The 19,220-nt window shown below is 44.0% G+C and overlaps 1 protein-coding gene and 1 long non-coding RNA gene across 3 annotated transcripts in view; both read left to right on the top strand.

Annotated features, from left to right (window-relative positions):
- SYT2 (synaptotagmin 2) overlaps positions 1-19,220 on the top strand; it is a 399,391-nt gene that overhangs the window by 332,370 nt on the left and 47,801 nt on the right. For both annotated transcript variants that reach the window (XM_077295394.1, XM_077295395.1), the window contains one exon: positions 13,860-14,027. In XM_077295394.1, coding sequence (XP_077151509.1) covers positions 13,860-14,027 — 168 coding nt within the window. The remainder of the gene's footprint in view (positions 1-13,859; positions 14,028-19,220) is intronic.
- Positions 228-960, top strand: LOC143818144 (uncharacterized). Its single transcript, XR_013224340.1, has 3 exons — positions 228-422; positions 502-579; positions 787-960. It is a non-coding gene; the product is annotated as an uncharacterized LOC143818144 (long non-coding RNA).

The following is a 19,220-nucleotide window of genomic DNA, read 5'->3' as shown; positions in this document are numbered from 1 at the left end:
GCAACCAGAGATAATGACAAGGGTACTCTGAGGAGCAGCGAAAAATCGGTCTATGGTACAGAGGCAACATCTGCAATAACCTGCTTACGGGAAGGATAGTAACGTTTACCTGCACTCTTTTGTTACACATATATAGGGGTGGCAGTGTTGGCAGCCAAGACACAGGTCCTCTAAGGTATAGCCTGTCATTACAGGACCATACAGCTGGGCGCGGGATGCGCCGCTAATCCCCGGACGTGCAAGAGAGCAGGTACACGGACCCACCACTCCCTTACTCGGCACCCTCCCTTCATACCTTCCCTTAGTATTGGTTGGTCTAATTCACCATACCTTGTTCATAGGACAATCCTTGAAACTGCCAGTCACCCTATACAGGACCTTTCTATACTTGCCAGAGGAGCTGCTAGTGGACCCTCACTAAGGTACCCTCAATACATGCACCTGAACGTCCAGCCTCCATAGGGGGCATATATTTCTTTATCTGATTCATATTTCCTGCAGGACTCCTTACTTGGCTGCAGTTTACCCAAAACAGGACCCCTTAACCAATTCTATTGGAACTACTATTGAATCTACAAGGTATCCACAACATCTCTCCTTATTAGTTCCCACATATACTGCCCCTCAGTTACCCTATTATGATATATTTCATTGGGACTGACTCCTAATCTTCATGACCAAATGTGTCCTATATACATAAACCCCTCCTTCCCTTGTTCACATTGGAACTATGCTGTCTTATTGCCCATGCACTGTATAAATGTTTATTCTTTGTTATAATGACAGGCTATACCTTAGAGGACCTGTGTCTTGGCTGCCAACACTGCCACCCCTATATATGTGTAACAAAAGAGTGCAGGTAAACGTTACTATCCTTCCCGTAAGCAGGTTATTGCAGATATTGCCTCTGTACCATAGACCGATTTTTCGCTGCTCCTCAGAGTACCCTTGTCATTATCTCTGGTTGCTCTGTATATATTGTACATAATATGTTTTTGTTATGCTTTGGTATTTTATCTTTGTCCTTTTTCGTTTGTTGTTTTTCATTTTATATCATGTCACAAACAGCTGCTTATACCGTCTATTTGCTTCCTAGTAACCCCATGAATAAGACCCGGGAGGGTCGAAACGTCGGGTTTTCACTCTACGAACTAACACAGTGGCAACTGTTGATATCCTGTTTGTGTTAATAAATTTGGCTTATACCTTTTTGCATCATATCAACTTCGAGTGTGCGGTACTTTTTTCCTCTACTAACATGGAGGACAGTCTGTGAGGGAGAGAATAACATGGAGGACAGTCTGTGAGGGAGAGAATAACATGGAGGACAGACTGTGAGGGAGAGAATAACATGGAGAACAGTCTGTGAGGGCGAGAATAACATGGAGGACAGTCTGTGAGGGAGAGAATAACATGGAGGACAATCTGTGAGGGAGAGAATAAAATGGAGGACAGTATGTGAGTGAGAGAAAAACATGGAGTACAGTCTGTGATGGAGAGAATAACATGGAGGACAGTGTGAGGGAGAGAATAACATGGAGGACAGTCTGTGAGGGAGAGAATAACATGGAGGACAGTCTGTGAGGGAGAGAATAACATGGAGGTCAATCTGTGAGGGTGAGAATAACATGGAGGACAGTGTGTGAGGGAGAGAATAACATGGAGGACAGTCTGTGAGCGAGAGAATAACATGGAGAACAGTCTGTAAGGAAGAGAATAACATGGAGGACAGTCTGTGAGGGAGAGAATAACATGGAGAACAATCTGTGAGGAAGAGAATAACATGGAGGACAGTCTGTGAGGGAGAGAATAACATGAAGGACAGTGTGTGAGGGAGAGAATAACATGGAGGACAGTCTGTAAGGGTGAGAATAACATGAAGGACAGTCGGTGAGGGAGAAAATAACAAGGAGGACAGTATGTGAGGGAGAGAATAACATGAAGGACAGTCTGTGAGGGAGAGAATATCATGGAGGACAGTCTGTGAGGGAGAGAATAACATGGAGGACAGTCTGTGAGGGCGAGAATAACATGAAGGACAGTCTGTGAGGGAGAGAATATCATGGAGAACAGTCTGTGAGGGAGAGAATAACATGGAGGACAGTCTGTGAGAGCGAGAATAACATGAAGGAAAGTCTGTGAGGGAGAGAATATCATAAAGGACAGTCTGTGAGGGAGAGAATAACATGGAGGACAGTCTGTGAGGGCGAGAATAACATGAAGGACAGTCTGTGAGGGAGAGAATAACATGGAGGACAGTCTGTGAGGGCAAGAATAACATGAGGGACAGTCTGTGAGGGAGAGAATAACATGGAGGAGAGTGTCTGAGGGAGAGAATAGCATGGAGGACAGTCTGTGAGGGAGAGAATAACATGGAGGACAGTCTGTGAGGGAGAGAATAACATGGAGGACAGTCTGTGAGAAAGAGAAAAACATGGAGGACAGTCTGTGAGGGAGAGAATAACATGGAGGACTGTCTGTGAGGGAGAGAATAACATGGAGGACAGTCAGTGAGGGAGAGAATAACATGGAGGACAGTCTGTGAGGGAGAGAATAACATGGAGGACAGTCTGTGAGGGAGAGAATAACATGGAGGACAGTATGAGGGAGAGAATAGCATGGAGGACAGTCTGTGAGGGCGCGAATAACATGGAGGTCAGTCTGTGAGGGCGAGAATAACATGAAGGACAGTCTGTGAGAAAGAGAATAACATGGAGGACAGTCTGTGAGGGCGAGAATAACATGAAGGAAAGTCTGTGAGGGAGACTCGCCAGCTGCCAGCGACCAATCAGCGAAAGGCACAGTCTGGCCACAAATTGGCAAGGGATTTGAACCACGCTTTGCTGATTGGTCGCACCCAGCCAGCCGCAACCAATCGGCGACAGGCGCGGTCCTGCCGCGAGTTGGCGAGGGATTTAAACCACGGTTCGCTGATTGGTCGCTCCCGGGTGGCCGTGACCAATCAGCGATATTGGCGCAGTCCGGCCTCAAATTGGCTCGGGATTTGAACCACGCTTTGCTCATTGGTCGCACCCGGCCGGCCGTGACCAATCAGTGACAGGCGCAGTCTGGCCGCGAATTAGCCCGGGATTTTAACCACGCTTCGCTGATTGGTCGCGACCGGCCGGCCACGACCAATCAGTGATATTGGCGTGGGATTTAAACATCGCTTTGCTGATTCGTTGCGGCCGGCCAGTCGCGACCAATCAGTGATATTGGCGCGGGATTTAAACACCGCTTCACTGACTGGTCACGCCTGGCCGGCCGCGACCAATCAGCAACAGGCACAGTCCGGCCGTGAATTGGCGCGGGATTTGAACCACGCTTCGCTGATTGGTCGCGCCCAGCTGGCCGCGACCAATCAGTGATATTGGCGAGGGAATTAAACACCGCTTCACTGATAACACAGGCCAACAAAAAACAACTTTTTTTATGTTTCTTTGATGAAAATAGGCAAATATTACTAATTTTGGGTCGAGAAACTCAAATATACCCACAGAATTGTTTAATTAGCTCTCGTTTTTTAGATACACGCCATGGAAGTATGTGCTGTAGGTAGCGAGAAGAATTCATTACAAGAGTATAAATTGCACAGTACAGTACACATATTTAGTATCGCCGCGTCCGTAACGACCCAACCTATAAAACTGTCCCACTAGTTAACCCCTTCAGTAAACACCGTAAGAAAAAAAAAAAAAAAACGAGGCAAAAAACAACGCTTTATTACCATACCGCCGAACAAAAAGTGGAATAACACGCGATCAAAAAGATGGATATAAATAACCATGGTACCGCTGAAAACGTCATCTTGTCCCGCAAAAAACAAGCCGCCATACAGCATCATCAGCAAAAAAATAAAAAAGTTATAGTCCTCAGAATAAAGCGATGCCAAAATAATTATTTTTTCTATAAAATAGTTTTTATCGTATAAAAGCGCCAAAACATTAAAAAATGATATAAATGAGGTATCGCTGTAATCGTACTGACCCGACGAATAAAACTGCTTTATCAATTTTACCAAACGCAGAACGGTATAAAGAAATTCATGAATAGCTGGTTTTTGGTTATTCTGCCTCACAAAAAACGGAATAAAAAGTGATAAAAAATGGTCACGTGTCCGAAAATGTTACCAATAAAAACGTCAACTCGTCCCGCAAAAAACAAGACCTCACATGACTCTGTGGACCAAAATGTGGAAAAATTATAGGTCTCAAAATGCCACGTATATAAGTGCCACGTATTTAAGTGCCACGTATAAGTGCCACGTATTTAAGTGCCACGTATAAGCAAAGTAATGATGGTAAGCAGTCTTCACAAGTGGAGTAATTGGTCTTCTTTGGTTGGCAAATGTCACATAACCACACACGTAACAAAAATTGTTAACAATATTTGCACATTTACGAGGCATTTTCAAAGTGTAAATTCTCTCCACAAAATTACTGCAACAAGAGAAAGAGACTTCAATTAGTACAAACTATGCAGACACAATTTATAAAATGGCTGACATTGGTTCAACAGGTCTGTAATCAGGTTTACCAATACACATTTGTTGAAAATTCAAAATTTCCCTATTTTCCTGCATAATAATCTTAAATGACCTGTATCTCAGCAACAAGAGCTAATAATGATTTTTAAGTAACATATTCGTTTTTAGGATGCTAAAATTATTACAAACCAGCTATTTTCATTTCAGAAACATTTTCACTGTTGGCCAGTGTAATGTATATATTTTACCCGGAAAATCCTGTGTATTCATTGCATTATTCTTAAATCTTCATAAATAAACTACATACATATTCTAGAATACCTGATGCGTTAGAGCATCTAGTATATATATATATATATATATATATATATATATATAAATATACATATATATATATATATAAATATACATACATGGCAAAAATTAAAAGACCACTGCAAAAAGTTTGGTTTGTCTGATTTTTCTCTTTATAGGTATATTTTTGAGTAAAATATAAATTGTTCTTTTATTCCATAAACTTATGACAACATGTCTCCGAATTTCCAAGCAATAAGTTTTGTATTTTTTTTCTGAAAAGAAGGAATGATCAAAATTACAAAAAAAACAGTGCTTTCAGACCTCAAATAATGCAAAGAAAACAAGTTCATAATCATATACTGTAGAAACAACAATACTAATGTTTTAACACAGGAAGAGTTCAGAAATCAATATTTTGTGGAATAAACATGATTTTTAATCACAGCTTTCATGCGTCTTGGCATGCTTTCCACCAGTCTTTCACACTGCTCCTAGCGCAAAAATGTAAGCAGTTCTTCTTTGTTTCATGGCTTGTGACTATCCATTTTCCTCTTGATTACATTCCAGAGGTTCTAAATGGGGTTCAGGCCTGGAGATTGGGCTGCCCATGACAGGGTTTTGATGTGGTGGCCTCTTTGTTTTTGCCAGAGTTGCATATACAGTTGTACTCAAACGTTTACCCCAAATTTTTACTTTCTTGTCCTTTTTTCAGAGAATATGAATGATAACACCAAAACTTATTCTCCACTCATGGTTAGTGGTTGGGTGAAGCCATTTATTGTCAAACTACTGTGTTTTCTCTTTTTAAATCATAATGACAAACCAAAATATCTAAATGACCCTGATCAAAAGTTCACATACCCTGGTGATTTTGGCCTGATAACATGCACAGAAGTTGACACAAATGGGTTTGAATGGCTACTAAAGGTAACATCCTCACCTGTGACCTGTTTGCAGTGTGTGTGCATTAAAGTTGTGTGAGTTTCTTGGATCCAGACAGACTCTTGCATCTTTCATCCAGAGACTGACATTTCTGGATTGTGAGTCATACCCCATTTCTTAATACCGTATTTTGAAGTCTTTTGTGGTAGTTGTGGATGAGCTTCTTTCTTTTCTCAGATGGTAAGGCTGCCCACTCTTCTTGGCAAAAAGCCTCCAGTTCCTGTAAATTCCTGGGCTGTTTAACATGAACTGCGCGCTTGAGATCTCCCCAGAGTAGCTCAATGATTTTGAGGTCAAGAGACTGAGATGGTCACTCCAGAACCTTCACTTTGTTCTGCTGTAGCCAATGACAGGTCAACTTGGCCTTGTGTTTTGGATTGTTGTCATGTTGGAACGTTCAAGTATGTCCCATGTGCAGCTTCCGGGCTGATGAGTGCAAATTTGCCTCCAGTATTTGCTGATAACGTGCTGCATTCATCTTTCCTTCAACTTTTTAAACTTTGACCAAGTTTACTGTGCCTTTGTAGCTCCCCCCCCCCAAAAGATCAGTGATCCACCTCCATGCTTTACAGTAGGGCAGCACGGTGGCTCAGTGGATAGCACTGCAGCCTTGCAGCGCTGGAGTCCTGGGTTCAAATACCGCCAAGGACTACATCTGCAAGGAGTTTGTATGTTCTCCCCGTGTTTGTGTGCGTTTCCTCCTGGTACTCCGGTTTCCTCCCACATTCCAAAGACATACTGATAGGGAATTTAAATTGTGAGCCCCATTGGGGACAGCGATGTGTGCAAACTGTGCTGAGGAAGATGTTAGCGCTATATAAAAATAAAGATTATTATTATGGTGTTCCTTTCATCATAGACCTTGTTGACCTCTCTCCACATGTAACACTTATGTTTATGGCCAAAAAGTTCAATTTTGGTGTCATCATTACAAACTACCTTGTTCCAGAAGTTTTGAGGCTTGTCTCTGTGCTGTTTTGCGTATTGTAGGCGAGATACTTTGTGGCATTGCATATTAATGGCTTTATTTTGGCAACTCGACCATGCTGCCCATTTTTCTTCAAGTGCCTCCTTACTGTGCATCATGAAGCTGCCACACTGCTAGTTTTCAGAGAGTCCTGTATTTCAGCTGATGTTATTTGTGGGTTTTTCTTTGCATCCCTAACAATTTTCCTGGCAGTTGTGTATGACATTTTTGTTGGTCTACCTGACCGTGGTTTTGCTTTTACAGGGCCCCTGATTTTACATTCGTTAATCACAGTTTGAATGCTGCTGACTGTCATTATCAATTCCTTAGATATCTTTTTGCATCCTTTTCCTGTTTTATACAGTTCAACTAACTTTTCCCGTAGATCTGTTGACAATTTTTTTGCTTTCCCCATAACTCACAATCCAGAAATGTCAGTGGCTGGATCAAAGATGCAAGAGTCTGTCTGGATCCCAGAAACTCACTCAACTTTAATGCACACACACTGATTACAAGCAAACAGGTCACAGGGGAGGATGATACCTTTAGTAGCCATTCAAACCTATTTGTGTCAACTTCTGTGCATGTTATCAGGCCAAAATCACCAGGGTATGTGAACTTTTGATCAGGGTCATTTGACTGTTTTGGGTTGTCATTATGATTTAAAAAGAGAAAACACAGTAGTTTGACAATAAATAACCATGGGTGGAGAAAATCTTGGTGCATTCTCTGAAAAAAGGCCAAGGAAGAAAAAATTCTGCTGGGGTATGTAAACTTTTGAGCACAACTGTATTATCGTATCACACATAGCTACAGTGGGTATGAAAAGTATTCATACCCTTTACATTTTTCACTCTTTGTTTCATTGCAGCCATTTGGTAAATTCAAAAAAGTTCATTATTTTCTAATTAATTTACACTCTGCACCCAATCTTGACTGAAAAAATCCAGAAATGTAGTAATTTTTGCTAATTTATTAAAAAAGAAAAACTGAAATATCACATGGCCATAAGTATTCAGGCCCTTTGCTGAGTATTGAGTATAAGCACCCTTTTGAGCTAGTACAGCCATGAGTCTTCTTGCGAATGATGCAACAAGTTTTTCACACCTGGATTTGGGGATCCTCTTCCATTCTTCCTTGCAAATCCTTTACAGTTCTGTCAGGTTGGATGGTGGACAGCCATTTTCAGGTCTCTCCAGAGATGCTCAATTGGGTTTAGGTCAGGGCTCTGTCTGGGCCAGTCAAGAATGGTCACAGAGCTGTTCTGAAGCCACTCCTTTGTTATTTTAGCTGTGTGCATAGGGTCATTGTGTTGTTGGAAGGTGAACCTTTGGCCAAGTCTGAGGTCCAGAGCACTCTAGAAAACGTTTTCATCCAGGATTTCTGTGTACTTGGCCGCATTCATGTTTCCTTCAATGACAAACAGTCGTCCTGTCCCTGCAGCTGAAAAACACCCCCATAGCATGATTCTGCCACCACCATGTTTCACTGTTGGGATTGTATTGGGCAGGTGATGAGCAGTGCCTGGTTTTCTCCACACATACCGCTTAGGATTATCACCAAAAAGGTCTATCTTAATCTCATCAGACCAGAGAATCTTATTTCTCACGTGTTTTCAGCAAACTCTTTGCGGGCTTTCATATGTCCTGCACTGAGGAGATGCTTCCGTCAGGCCACTCTGCCATAAAGGCCCGACTGCTGGAGGCCTGCAGTGATAGTTGACTTTCTGGAGCTTTCTCCCATCTCCCTACTGCATATCAGGAGCTCAGCCATAGTGATCTTGGGGTTCTTCTTTACCTCTCTCACCAAGGCTCTTCTCCCACAATTGTTCAGTTTGGCTGGACGGCCAGGTCTAGGAAGACTTCTGGTGGTCCCAAACGTTTTCCATTTAAGGATTATGGAGGCCACTGTGCTCTTAGGAACCTTGAGTACTGCAGAAATACTTTTGTAACCTTAGCCAGACCTGTGCCTTGCTTCAATTCTGTCTCTGAGCTGCTTGGCCGGTTCCTTTGATCTCATGATTCTCATTTGGTCTGACATGCACTGTGAGCTGTGAGATCTTATATAGAGAGGTGAGTGCCTTTCCAAATCAAGTCCTATCAGTTTAACTAAACACAGCTGGACTCCAATGAAGGAGTAGAATGATCTCAAGGAGGATCACATGGAAATGGAGAGCATGTGACTTAAATATGACTGTTTTGAGCAAAGACACTTATGACCATGCGATATTTCAGTTTTTCTTTATTAAATTTGCAAAAATTTCTACATTTCTGTTTTTTTCAGTCAAGATGTGTGCAGAGTGTACATTAATGTGAAAAAAATAACTTTTGGGAATTTACCAAATGGCTGCAATGAAACAAAGAGTGAAAAATTTAAAGGGGTCTGAATACTTTCCATACTCACTGTATCACTCATTATTTGTATTTCACAACTTCACTAATGATTCATATCTATACCAATAATCATGTTATTCGTGTAGGTTTCACATTTACATAATTTCCATAATGTACAGTGGTTATTATAACTTGTATGCTACCAGATTAAGCATATATCACTTATTATCTCCATTCACCTATAGTCACATCTATATCTAATAAAAAATATATATATTTTATTTTATTTATTTTTCATTATTTATTTTTATTTCATCTCACATTCATACAATTACAACTTAATATACGTTGGTTATCATAACTAATGTCCAATTACATTCTCCTCATCACCACACACTTCACACACTCCTTTCATCAAAATATACCCTATCCTTTAGTTGCATATTATTACACACACTCATAGTTCACTCATAATGTTGCGTGCATTTCATCTTACAATGTAGCATAGACACGTTTCTATTTGGAGCTGATGCCCCGATAACATTGTCAGCATATTTGAATGAATGGTGTGTGCACCTTTCTGAGCACAAACCAGGACTCTGACAACTTCCGTTTTTACTGGCCCTCCAGACCCAAATCCAATTGAGAACCTCTGAAAAATGAGACATACTTGAAACAAAGGTCATCATCTAGCACCACAAACTGTCCAGGACCTTAACCGATGCCCTGATCCAGGTCTGTGGGAGATCCCAAAGGACACCATCTGCTATCTCCTCAGGAGCATGTCTACTGTACACATTGTCGGGAATGCATACAAGTATTATGCCAGACACACCACTGAATCACATTATGAGTTGCATAATAAAATTCATGTAATTGCTCCAGTGTTTTAATTTTTTTTTCTTTGGGTTTTGGGATGATTTGCAATCCATCCCTCATTTGGTTTATGATTTTGGTTTACTTTGATCATTAACACTTCACTTTGTTCTCAGCGAGAACAGATATTCAACTTGAATCTTCCGTTCATCAAGTTCCAATGTGTGATTGAAGTGTTCCCTTGAGCAGTGTATATAGACACATGGAAAAAATTGTTCACTTCTGTTAAAGTGAAAAAAAAAAATACAGTGGTCATAGAGACAACTTGAAACTTAACAAAAAATTATTTTCAATTAAAATGTACTGAATATCAATTAAATAAAATTAAAACTTGCTTTTGAATTGTGGTTCAAGAGAAAATAAAAAATAGCAAGCTGATGAAACTGGCCTGGACACAAAAATGATAGTACCCTTAACTAAATATTCCATTGCACAACCTTTTGAGAAAGTCACTGCAAACAAACAATTTCAGTAATTCTCAATGAGACTTTTGCACCTGTCCATAGGTATTTTTGCCCACTCCTCGTGAGCAAGCTGCTTCAGCTGTCTCAAGTTTGAAGGGTGCCTTCTCCAGTCTGCATATTTCAGCTCATTCCATAAATGTTCAATTGGATTTACTCGTCCCAGCTCAGGACTTCTAGGGTCTCTCCCTCGCTCCCCTTCCTCCCAGGGAACCCCATGAGATCAGGTCCAGGATTGACCCAGCATTAAATAGTCTTTTCAGCGTATACCTCCCCAGGTAAGTTGGTAGGTTGAATTGGGGCCTTTAAGAACTGCTCCATCCCTGTAGGCTGGTCCCATTGCCCCAGGTTTTGGATCCCACTGGACCCGTAGGGAGGTCGCACTGCAACGGGGCCTATCAACAGTTCATCGGCTACCTGGGCAAGGTTAAGGTCCTTATCTGCCGCTGCGGTATCTCCGGGGCCGGTCTGTCCTGTCGATTGCGGAGACTGGTTGGCTGGAAGCGGTGCTGGTGAGTCTTCCGCGGGCGCCATCTGACACGTGGCTTTGGCACCCAGCTGCATCTGCAGGAGCTGGTCGATGAGCTCTTCCACTACGGAATGCAGGAATTCTGGGCCGACTGGTGATGCCTGGCCGCAGGGTCTTTTCAGGTGGCTGGGGGAGTCCTCCGCTTCCACCCCACACTCTGGTTCTGGGCTGCTGGCCATGGCGTCTTCCACGCTGCTTCCTCCATCCTGGTCTTTTTCCCGCTCTCTCCTTCAGGGGCGGTTCCTTCTTCCTCAGGGTGCAGAGATATTTGGACTGGGCGGTCATTATTTTTCGCGCTTCCCAGTTTGTTCCCGCCCACGATGGCACGCCCTTCTTCTCCAGCGCTCCTCGTGGTGCTGTAATGGTGGCGGTTTTGGCGGCAATTTCGGCGGTCTTTTTGCAATACAGTCTTTCAATAAATCACAGTTCAGGCACAATTCTGGCACAGTCTCTAGGCTCACATGACCTGATTCATGGGGTTTAGTAGATCCTGTTCATGATGCCAAAATGGATCGCCCCCAAGGGCCGTGGGGTGCTCGGTACCGGGTCCTGCAGTTCACAGGGGGATGTCACAGTGGCTGACCCGGTTTGTGGCCCTGGGATGTCCTTCTAAAAGGGAAAAGTCTTTAAGAGGAATGTTCGTGACGCCACCTGTGGTATTCGGTCAGGGTGACGGATGCTGCTTTAGGGGTCCGCTGCGGTGATGTTATGGCAGCTAGATGGTATACCTTCCCACCGGTGAAGTATGTCCCCAGGCTTCCCAGTGTGTAGATGGTAGGATGGTGAGAGGCGCAGTGAAGAAAGAGGACACAAGGTTGCAGTCTCTTTACCTTTACTGAAGACTTCAGCATCCACAGTCCAGAGCACCAGATCACAGGGCAGGCAGAGTCCGGCTGGTTTGGAGGCAAGTCTAGAGTCCCCTTGTCGAGGTGGAAATCAGTAGCCTTCCCTTGCGCTGCGGTGGTGTAGTCCCTTACTGCCTGTGGCTTCACATAAGGGTCTCACAGATGTGATGTTTCGCTCTCTCTGTCCCCCATATACGGTAGGATAGGACAATACCCGTATGACTGGTGACTTGAGCCTGTTTATAAGGTCTCTTAGATAACCCGGCTCTGTAGGTGTCACCGTGCCTCCTGGTTTTAGGTGTGGACAGGTAACCTGCAGTTAGCTGCTCTGCCACTCTCTGAAATAAGGCGTAGAGGTCCTTACTTCCTCGGTGTTCCGGGTGCCGGGATGTTGCACCTCAGAAGGAGGCAGCTTGAGCGGGGCTGGTCCCCTTCTGGTATCCTTTCCTTTGCTTTGCTTTCCTTCACGCTCGCTGCAATACAATTCTGCCTTTCAATGTCTCTTTCTGAGAGCTGTAGCTCTGAGGGCATGCACAGCTCCTTTAACCTCCATCCTCCTCAGACTACTGTCTGGAACTCCCTCCAGGACTCCTGTCTGGAGCTCTGTCAGGAACTCACTTCTGTCTGGAAACTGGCTAACTTTCCCTACAGACTACCAGTTATATATATATGGGGAGTGACCTAATAAATAGGAGCAGAAGCTCCCCCTGGTGGTCTGAAGTGTGAACTGTGTTGCATGTTTGTGATACCTGGATGCAGTTATCCTTCTTTGCCTCCAAACGTAGCATCACTCTCCCCGAGAGGAAAGCAATACCACTGTGACGACCAGGACCCTGGGGTGCCGCAGGTACAGTGTTATGTTCATTGTATGCTTTATTTTTATAAATATAGAGCTGATGTAACTTTCAATAAATCTCCAGTTTTGCCTAATTTGTCCAAAGGAGATCCTCCCAGAAGCTCTATTGCTTGGAAATATACATGTTGGCAAATTCAAGTTTTGGATTTTTTTAATTGTTGTCGACAGATGTTTTCTCCTGCGTCATCTTCTGTCTAGTCCTATTTGGCCAAGACAGCAACAGATTGTGCGATCTGACACTGATGTACCTTCACTTTAGAGTTCACCTCTTATCTCTTTGGAATTTGTTCTGGGCTCCTTGTTTACCATTCATATTATCTGCTACTTCAATTTGTCATCAACTTTCCTCTTGAAACTACTTCCAGGGAGGTTGGGTACAGACCCTTAACTTCTGGATAATATTTGCAACTATAGTAACAGGAACATCAAGCTGTTTGGAGATTGTCTCATAGCTTTTACCTTTAATATGTACAGTGTGTCTATAATTTTATTTTTAATCTCCTGAGACAACTCTCTCCTCAGATCTCTAATCAAATTATTGTGAAGTATAATTATCGCCTGTTTTGTGTGGTGTCTTACAAGCAGAGAAATAAAATTCAGTTTTGTAAAATGTAAATTTTTCCATATTTTCGCAAAATGTTGTTTTTCCATTAAGCTATTTTCACATAAAGTGATACATGACAGACTCAAAAAATGTAGCTATATCATTAATCCTCTGGTGACTTCACCATGCAATTACTTGGGCTTACGAAACTGTGCCAACTCCCAACAGTGTAGGTGCCAGCCTGTGTTATACAGCCGGCGCTCACGAGTAACTTCTGTAATTGTAGCTAGTGCCATTCACGGCAGGTTACCTCTCAGAAACCGCTTTCAATAAAGAGGTTGCAAAGGGGGAGGGGCATCCCTTTGTCATCCCACCCATATAACATTATTGTTGGTGGGGAAAGGTAATGGCGTTGTTGTCACTTGTTTATTTTTTTTATTTTGGATTGAGGCATATTGTATGTGAATGGTCCTGTGAAGAGAGTACAGGATGCTGTTTTTGCATATAACACATTTTTAGTAATTAAAGCACAGGAAATACTTTGGAGACAAGAGTACACCTCTAGCAATGTAGTGTTGAATGTAAAGTGTAGATATATACTGTATATTTCAGACATTACTTTTAAATTATATTTGCCTACTTTTGAGAAACAATATAAAGAAGAAAGATGACATGCAAACATGAAATGTATTAACTGCTGTTTGTTTTTAATTTTTTTTACAGATGCAAGTTGGTGTCATACAGGCAACTGAATTACCTGCATTGGACATGGGAGGAACTTCAGATCCTTATGTAAAGGTTTTCTTTTTACCAGATAAGAAGAAGAAGTATGAGACTAAAGTCCATCGCAAGACACTTAATCCAATTTTCAATGAGACTTTCAATTTTAAGGTAAATCAACCATTTTCTGTTATGTATTTTAGCTAAAAAGAAAAACTGCCAGGTGTGAAATTCATGTGTGAAATTGATGTTAAGAAAATAGCATTGCTAGTTGTAATAATAAAATGGGTACGAAAGAATATTAGCAGTTTATAATGTATACACTGATCAGAATTGAACCAATCAGTAGAGATGAGCCGATTGACTCGCAGGACTCTGATCCAGCGTCAAGGTCAGTGGTTCTTGGTGCCTAGACAAGGGCCCACAAATCTCTTACCCTCCTGCATCCCCAGTGCGACATTTGATTTTTAAAGGCTTGCTCAGCATCATGACGTAGCACCACCCTGGCTAATCAAAATTTGCACCAGGTATACCGGAAGCCTCTTACTGGAAGGGCCTTCCTTCTAGCCGCCATGTACCACTGACCTGTACATTGGAGCAGAGTCCCGCTAATCAATCGGCTCATCTCTACTAATCAGCCATAATATTGAAGCCACTGAATTATAATGTGTATAACATTGGTTATCTCATAACAGTGGCGGCTTAGGGTACTGTCACACAGTGGCACTTTTGTCGCTACGACGGTACGATCCGTGACGTTCCAGCGATATCCATACGATATTGCTGTGTCTGACACGCAGCAGCGATCAGGGACCCTGCTGAGAATCGTACGTCGTAGCAGATCGTTTGGAACTTTCTTTCGTCGCTGGATCTCCCGCTGTCATCGTTGGATCGGTGTGTGTGACACCGATCCAACGATGCGTTCGCTTGTAACCAGGGTAAACATCGGGTTACTAAGCGCAGGGCCGCGCTTAGTAACCCGATGTTTACCCTGGTTACCATCGTAAAAGTTAAAAAAAACAAACCGTACATACTCACATTCCGGTGTCCGTCAGGTCCCTTGCAGTCTGCTTCCCGCTCTGACTGACTGCCGGCCGGAATGTAAGAGCAGAGCACAGCGGTGACGTCACCGCTGTGATCTGCTTTCACTTTACGGAGGCACTCAGTCAGTGCAGGAAGCAGACTGCTAGGGACCTGACGGACACCGGAATGTGAGTATGTACGTTTTTTTTTTTTTACTTTTACGATGGTAACCAGGGTAAACACCGGGTTACTAAGCGCGGCCCTGCGCTTAGTAACCTGATGTTTACCCTGGTTACCCGGGGCCTTTGGCATCGTTGGTCGCTGGAGAGTGGTCTGTGTGACAGCTCTCCAGCGACCACACAACGACTTTCCAACGATCACGGCCAGGTCGTATCGCTGGTCGTGATCGTTGGAAAGTTGCAGAGTGTGACAGTACCCTTAGTGCCCTAAAAGAGATCCGGCAATTATGCTGAAACTTGGGATAAACTGGCAGTAATATCCCACAATTCCAAGGAACACCCTCACTTGCTTCTTGAAAAGTGGTTGTGGCCACATCTGAAGCGCCTCGATCATGTGGCTTGATTTCATCTCTCCTGACAACGTGGCCTAAGTACTTGGCTTTTTCCTTCCCTATGGCACACTTTTTGGATTTACGATGAACCTAGCTTTTTTCAACGCATCCAGGATCGCCTGTACCTTTGGTAGATGACTATTCCAGTCAGAGCTGAAGACCATAATGTCATCAAGGTAGGCTGCATCATACTTCTGATGTAGAGCCAAGATCCAATCCATAGCCTTCTGGAAGGTAGCTAGGGCCCTCTGCAGTCCGAAAGGCATTCTGGTGTTCTGGAAACGCTCACCAGGCATTGAGAAGGCTGTCTTCTCCTTGGGACATGAAAATCTGCCAGTAGCCATTTGTCAAGTCAGGAGTTGTAATGTACCTCGCGGTTCCAAGTTTCTCAATGAGTTCGTCGATGTGGGGCATTATATAGGCATCAAAACTGGACACCTCATTCAGCTTGCAATAGTCATCACAAAACCGACACTCACCGTTGGGCTTTGGCAAGAGGACAATGGGACACAACCATCCACTTTTTGACTCCTCTATCACCTCCAGATCTAGCATTCTCTTAATCTCTTTTGATATTATCTCCCGGCGTGCTTCAGGAATTCTATAGGGCTTGAGGTTTACCCTAACATGCAGCTCTGTTAACACATCATTCCCAAACACCCGTGTATGCCCTGCGAACTATAAGAATAGGTCACGGTTCCACTGCAGCAATTTCCAACACTGTTGCTTCCAGGCCAGCGTTAGAGTCTCTTCAATTGTGACCTCCTCCACTTTGGCTTTGGGATGGGCTCCCAGGCAAGGAGCTTGCAGCGATGCCCGATCTCGGCGTGGCTTGAGCAAGTTCACATGATACACTTGGTACGGCTTCCTTCGACTGGGCTGGTGTACCTTGTAATTCACTTCACCCAGTTTTTCCACCATCTCATATGGGCCTTGCCACTTGTCTAGGAACTTGCTTTCCACCATGGGGATAAGCACTAGCATGCGATTCCCTGGAAGGAACTGCCTCAGCTTTGTTGATCGGTTATATACCCTTTCTTGTGCCTCCTGTGCCTGGAGAAGATGCTCCCTCACGATAGGCATTACTTTGCCATCCTCTTCTGCAACTGGGCAACATGCTGTATGACACTCAGGTGTGGCATGACCTCAGCTTCCCAGGTTTCCTTGGCGATGTTCAGGTACCTTCGCGGATGTCGACCTACAGAAGCTCGAAGGGCAAGAAGCCATCTGATGGAGAAGAGCAATAACATAAGCAGATAGTCCCAGTTTCAACCAACTTTCTCAATAACCTCCTTGAGCATGGCCTTAAGGTCTTATTAAAGCACTCTACCAGGCCATTGATCTGCAGATGGTAAACTGAGGTTTGCAGCTGGGCAATCGGGAAGACTCTACACAGCTCCCTCATCACTTTGCTCATGACGGGGGTTCCCTGGTTCATCAAAATCTCCCTTGGCAGGCCCATCCTAGCAAAGATATGGACAAGCTCCCGGGCAATATTCTTGGCCAAAGAGTTCCTTAGTGGCACCGCTTCAGGGAACCAGATAACATAGTCTATGACCAATAGAATGTACTGATACCCCCGTGCAGACTTAATTAGGGGACCTACTTGGTCCATGGCAATCCTCTCAAAGGGGACCTCTATCACAGGTAACAGGACTAAAGGACTTTGGAAGTGAGAAGAGGGAGTGGATAACTGGCAGGTAGGGCAGGACCTACAATTATTTAGCATCTCTTGGTATCATCCTGGCCAATAGAACCATGGATCATGTCTAAAACCCTCCGCCGGTAGGGCCCTGTAACCAACAACTTCTCTACTATCTCCCCTCAGTTTGGTCACCTGATACAATAAATAAATCTCTATTTACTGCAAAGTGTGAGAACCTGGTGTCAGCCCCCGACTCTTGAGCCACCCCATTACATACGGTAACATCAAATGCCTCTTTAAGGTAAGGTCCATAACTTGAGCAGTCCCAAAGTTCTTTTCCTGCACTTCTAACTCAGAAAACTGTCACCATCTGTCACGATCCCACCAGGGGTGTTCTGTCAGCGGAAATCACAACACTCAACAGGATGGAAATGGGGTGAGGAAGGCCCAACCTGAGCCTTTCCCTGCACTCTCCGGACGCCATAATCGGGTCCTTCCCCCCACCGCCGTCACGAACCTTGTCCCTCGCCGTCACCTCACAATGCCCTGGCTAGTGCACAGGACAGCAAGGGCACGAACCTCACCACTGCAGATGGTACAAACACAGGGGACAGTGACAATCATGAGACAAACAAGGAATAAACACAATACTTAGCTTCCAGACTTTGCTGCAAAGCTCCACACTCACAGATGACACAGAAACCGGACTGCAAACTCCAGAAGTAGCTGACACCAGAGAGCTGCAACTGCAAGGCTGGTCTTCATAGAGCAACTCTATTACCAACACTCAGCTGATGCATCAGGTGACCATTTAAAGGATGGTGGGAATGGTCACTACCCACAACAACTGACCTAGCAACTCTGCAGTTGCAACAGATTGCCAGTAATGGAAGCTGACATTAACCCCCCTGTTATGGTTCTCAATGGCAAGAGAACATAGCCCAGCAAACATAAGAACTAGCTCTTGGAAGGATGGAAACTAAACTGACCATGAACTAAACCTGCCGCACAACTAACAGTAGCCGGGTAGCGTAGCCTGCGTTTTATCCCTAGACGCCCAGCGCCGGCCGGAGGACTAACTAATCCTGGCAGAGGAAAATATAGTCCTGGCTCACCTCTAGAGAAATTTCCCCGAAAGGCAGACAGAGGCCCCCACAAATATTGGCGGTGATTTTAGATGAAATGACAAACGTAGTATGAAAATAGGTTTAGCAAAATTGAGGTCCGCTTACTAGATAGCAGGAAGACAGAAAGGGCACTTTCATGGTCAGCTAAAAACCCTATCAAAATACCATCCTGAAATTACTTTAAGACTCTAGTATTAACTCATAACATCAGAGTGGCAATTTCAGATCACAAGAGCTTTCCAGACACAGAAACGAAACTACAGCTGTGAACTGGAACAAAATGCAAAAACAAACAAGGACTAAGTCCAACTTAGCTGGGAGTTGTCTAGCAGCAGGAACATGCACAGAAAGGCTTCTGATTACAATGTTGACCGGCATGGAAGTGACAGAGGAGAAAGGCTAAATAGCGACTCCCACATCCTGATGGAAACAGGTGAACAGAGAGGATGATGCACACCAGTTCAATTCCACCAGTGGCCACCGGGGGAGCCCAAAATCCAATTTCACAACAGTACCCCCCCCCTCAAGGAGGGGGCACCGAACCCTCACCAGAACCACCAGGGCGATCAGGATGAGCCCTATGAAAGGCACGGACCAAATCGGAGGCATGAACATCAGAGGCAGTCACCCAAGAATTATCCTCCTGACCGTATCCCTTCCATTTGACCAGATACTGGAGTTTCCGTCTGGAAACACGGGAGTCCAAGATTTTTTCCACAACGTACTCCAACTCGCCCTCAACCAACACCGGAGCAGGAGGCTCAACGGAAGGCACAACCGGTACCTCATACCTGCGCAATAATGACCGATGAAAAACATTATGAATAGAAAAAGATGCAGGGAGGTCCAAACGGAAGGACACAGGGTTAAGAATCTCCAATATCTTGTACGGGCCGATGAACCGAGGCTTAAATTTGGGAGAAGAAACCCTCATAGGGACAAAACGAGAAGACAACCACACCAAGTCCCCAACACAAAGCCGAGGACCAACCCGACGC

The sequence above is a fragment of the Ranitomeya variabilis genome, chromosome 3 (assembly GCF_051348905.1).
Source record: "Ranitomeya variabilis isolate aRanVar5 chromosome 3, aRanVar5.hap1, whole genome shotgun sequence".
Lineage (NCBI taxonomy): Eukaryota > Metazoa > Chordata > Amphibia > Anura > Dendrobatidae > Ranitomeya > Ranitomeya variabilis.
The sequence above is the reverse complement of the archived record's forward strand: the minus strand, read 5'-3'. Positions and strand labels throughout refer to the sequence as shown.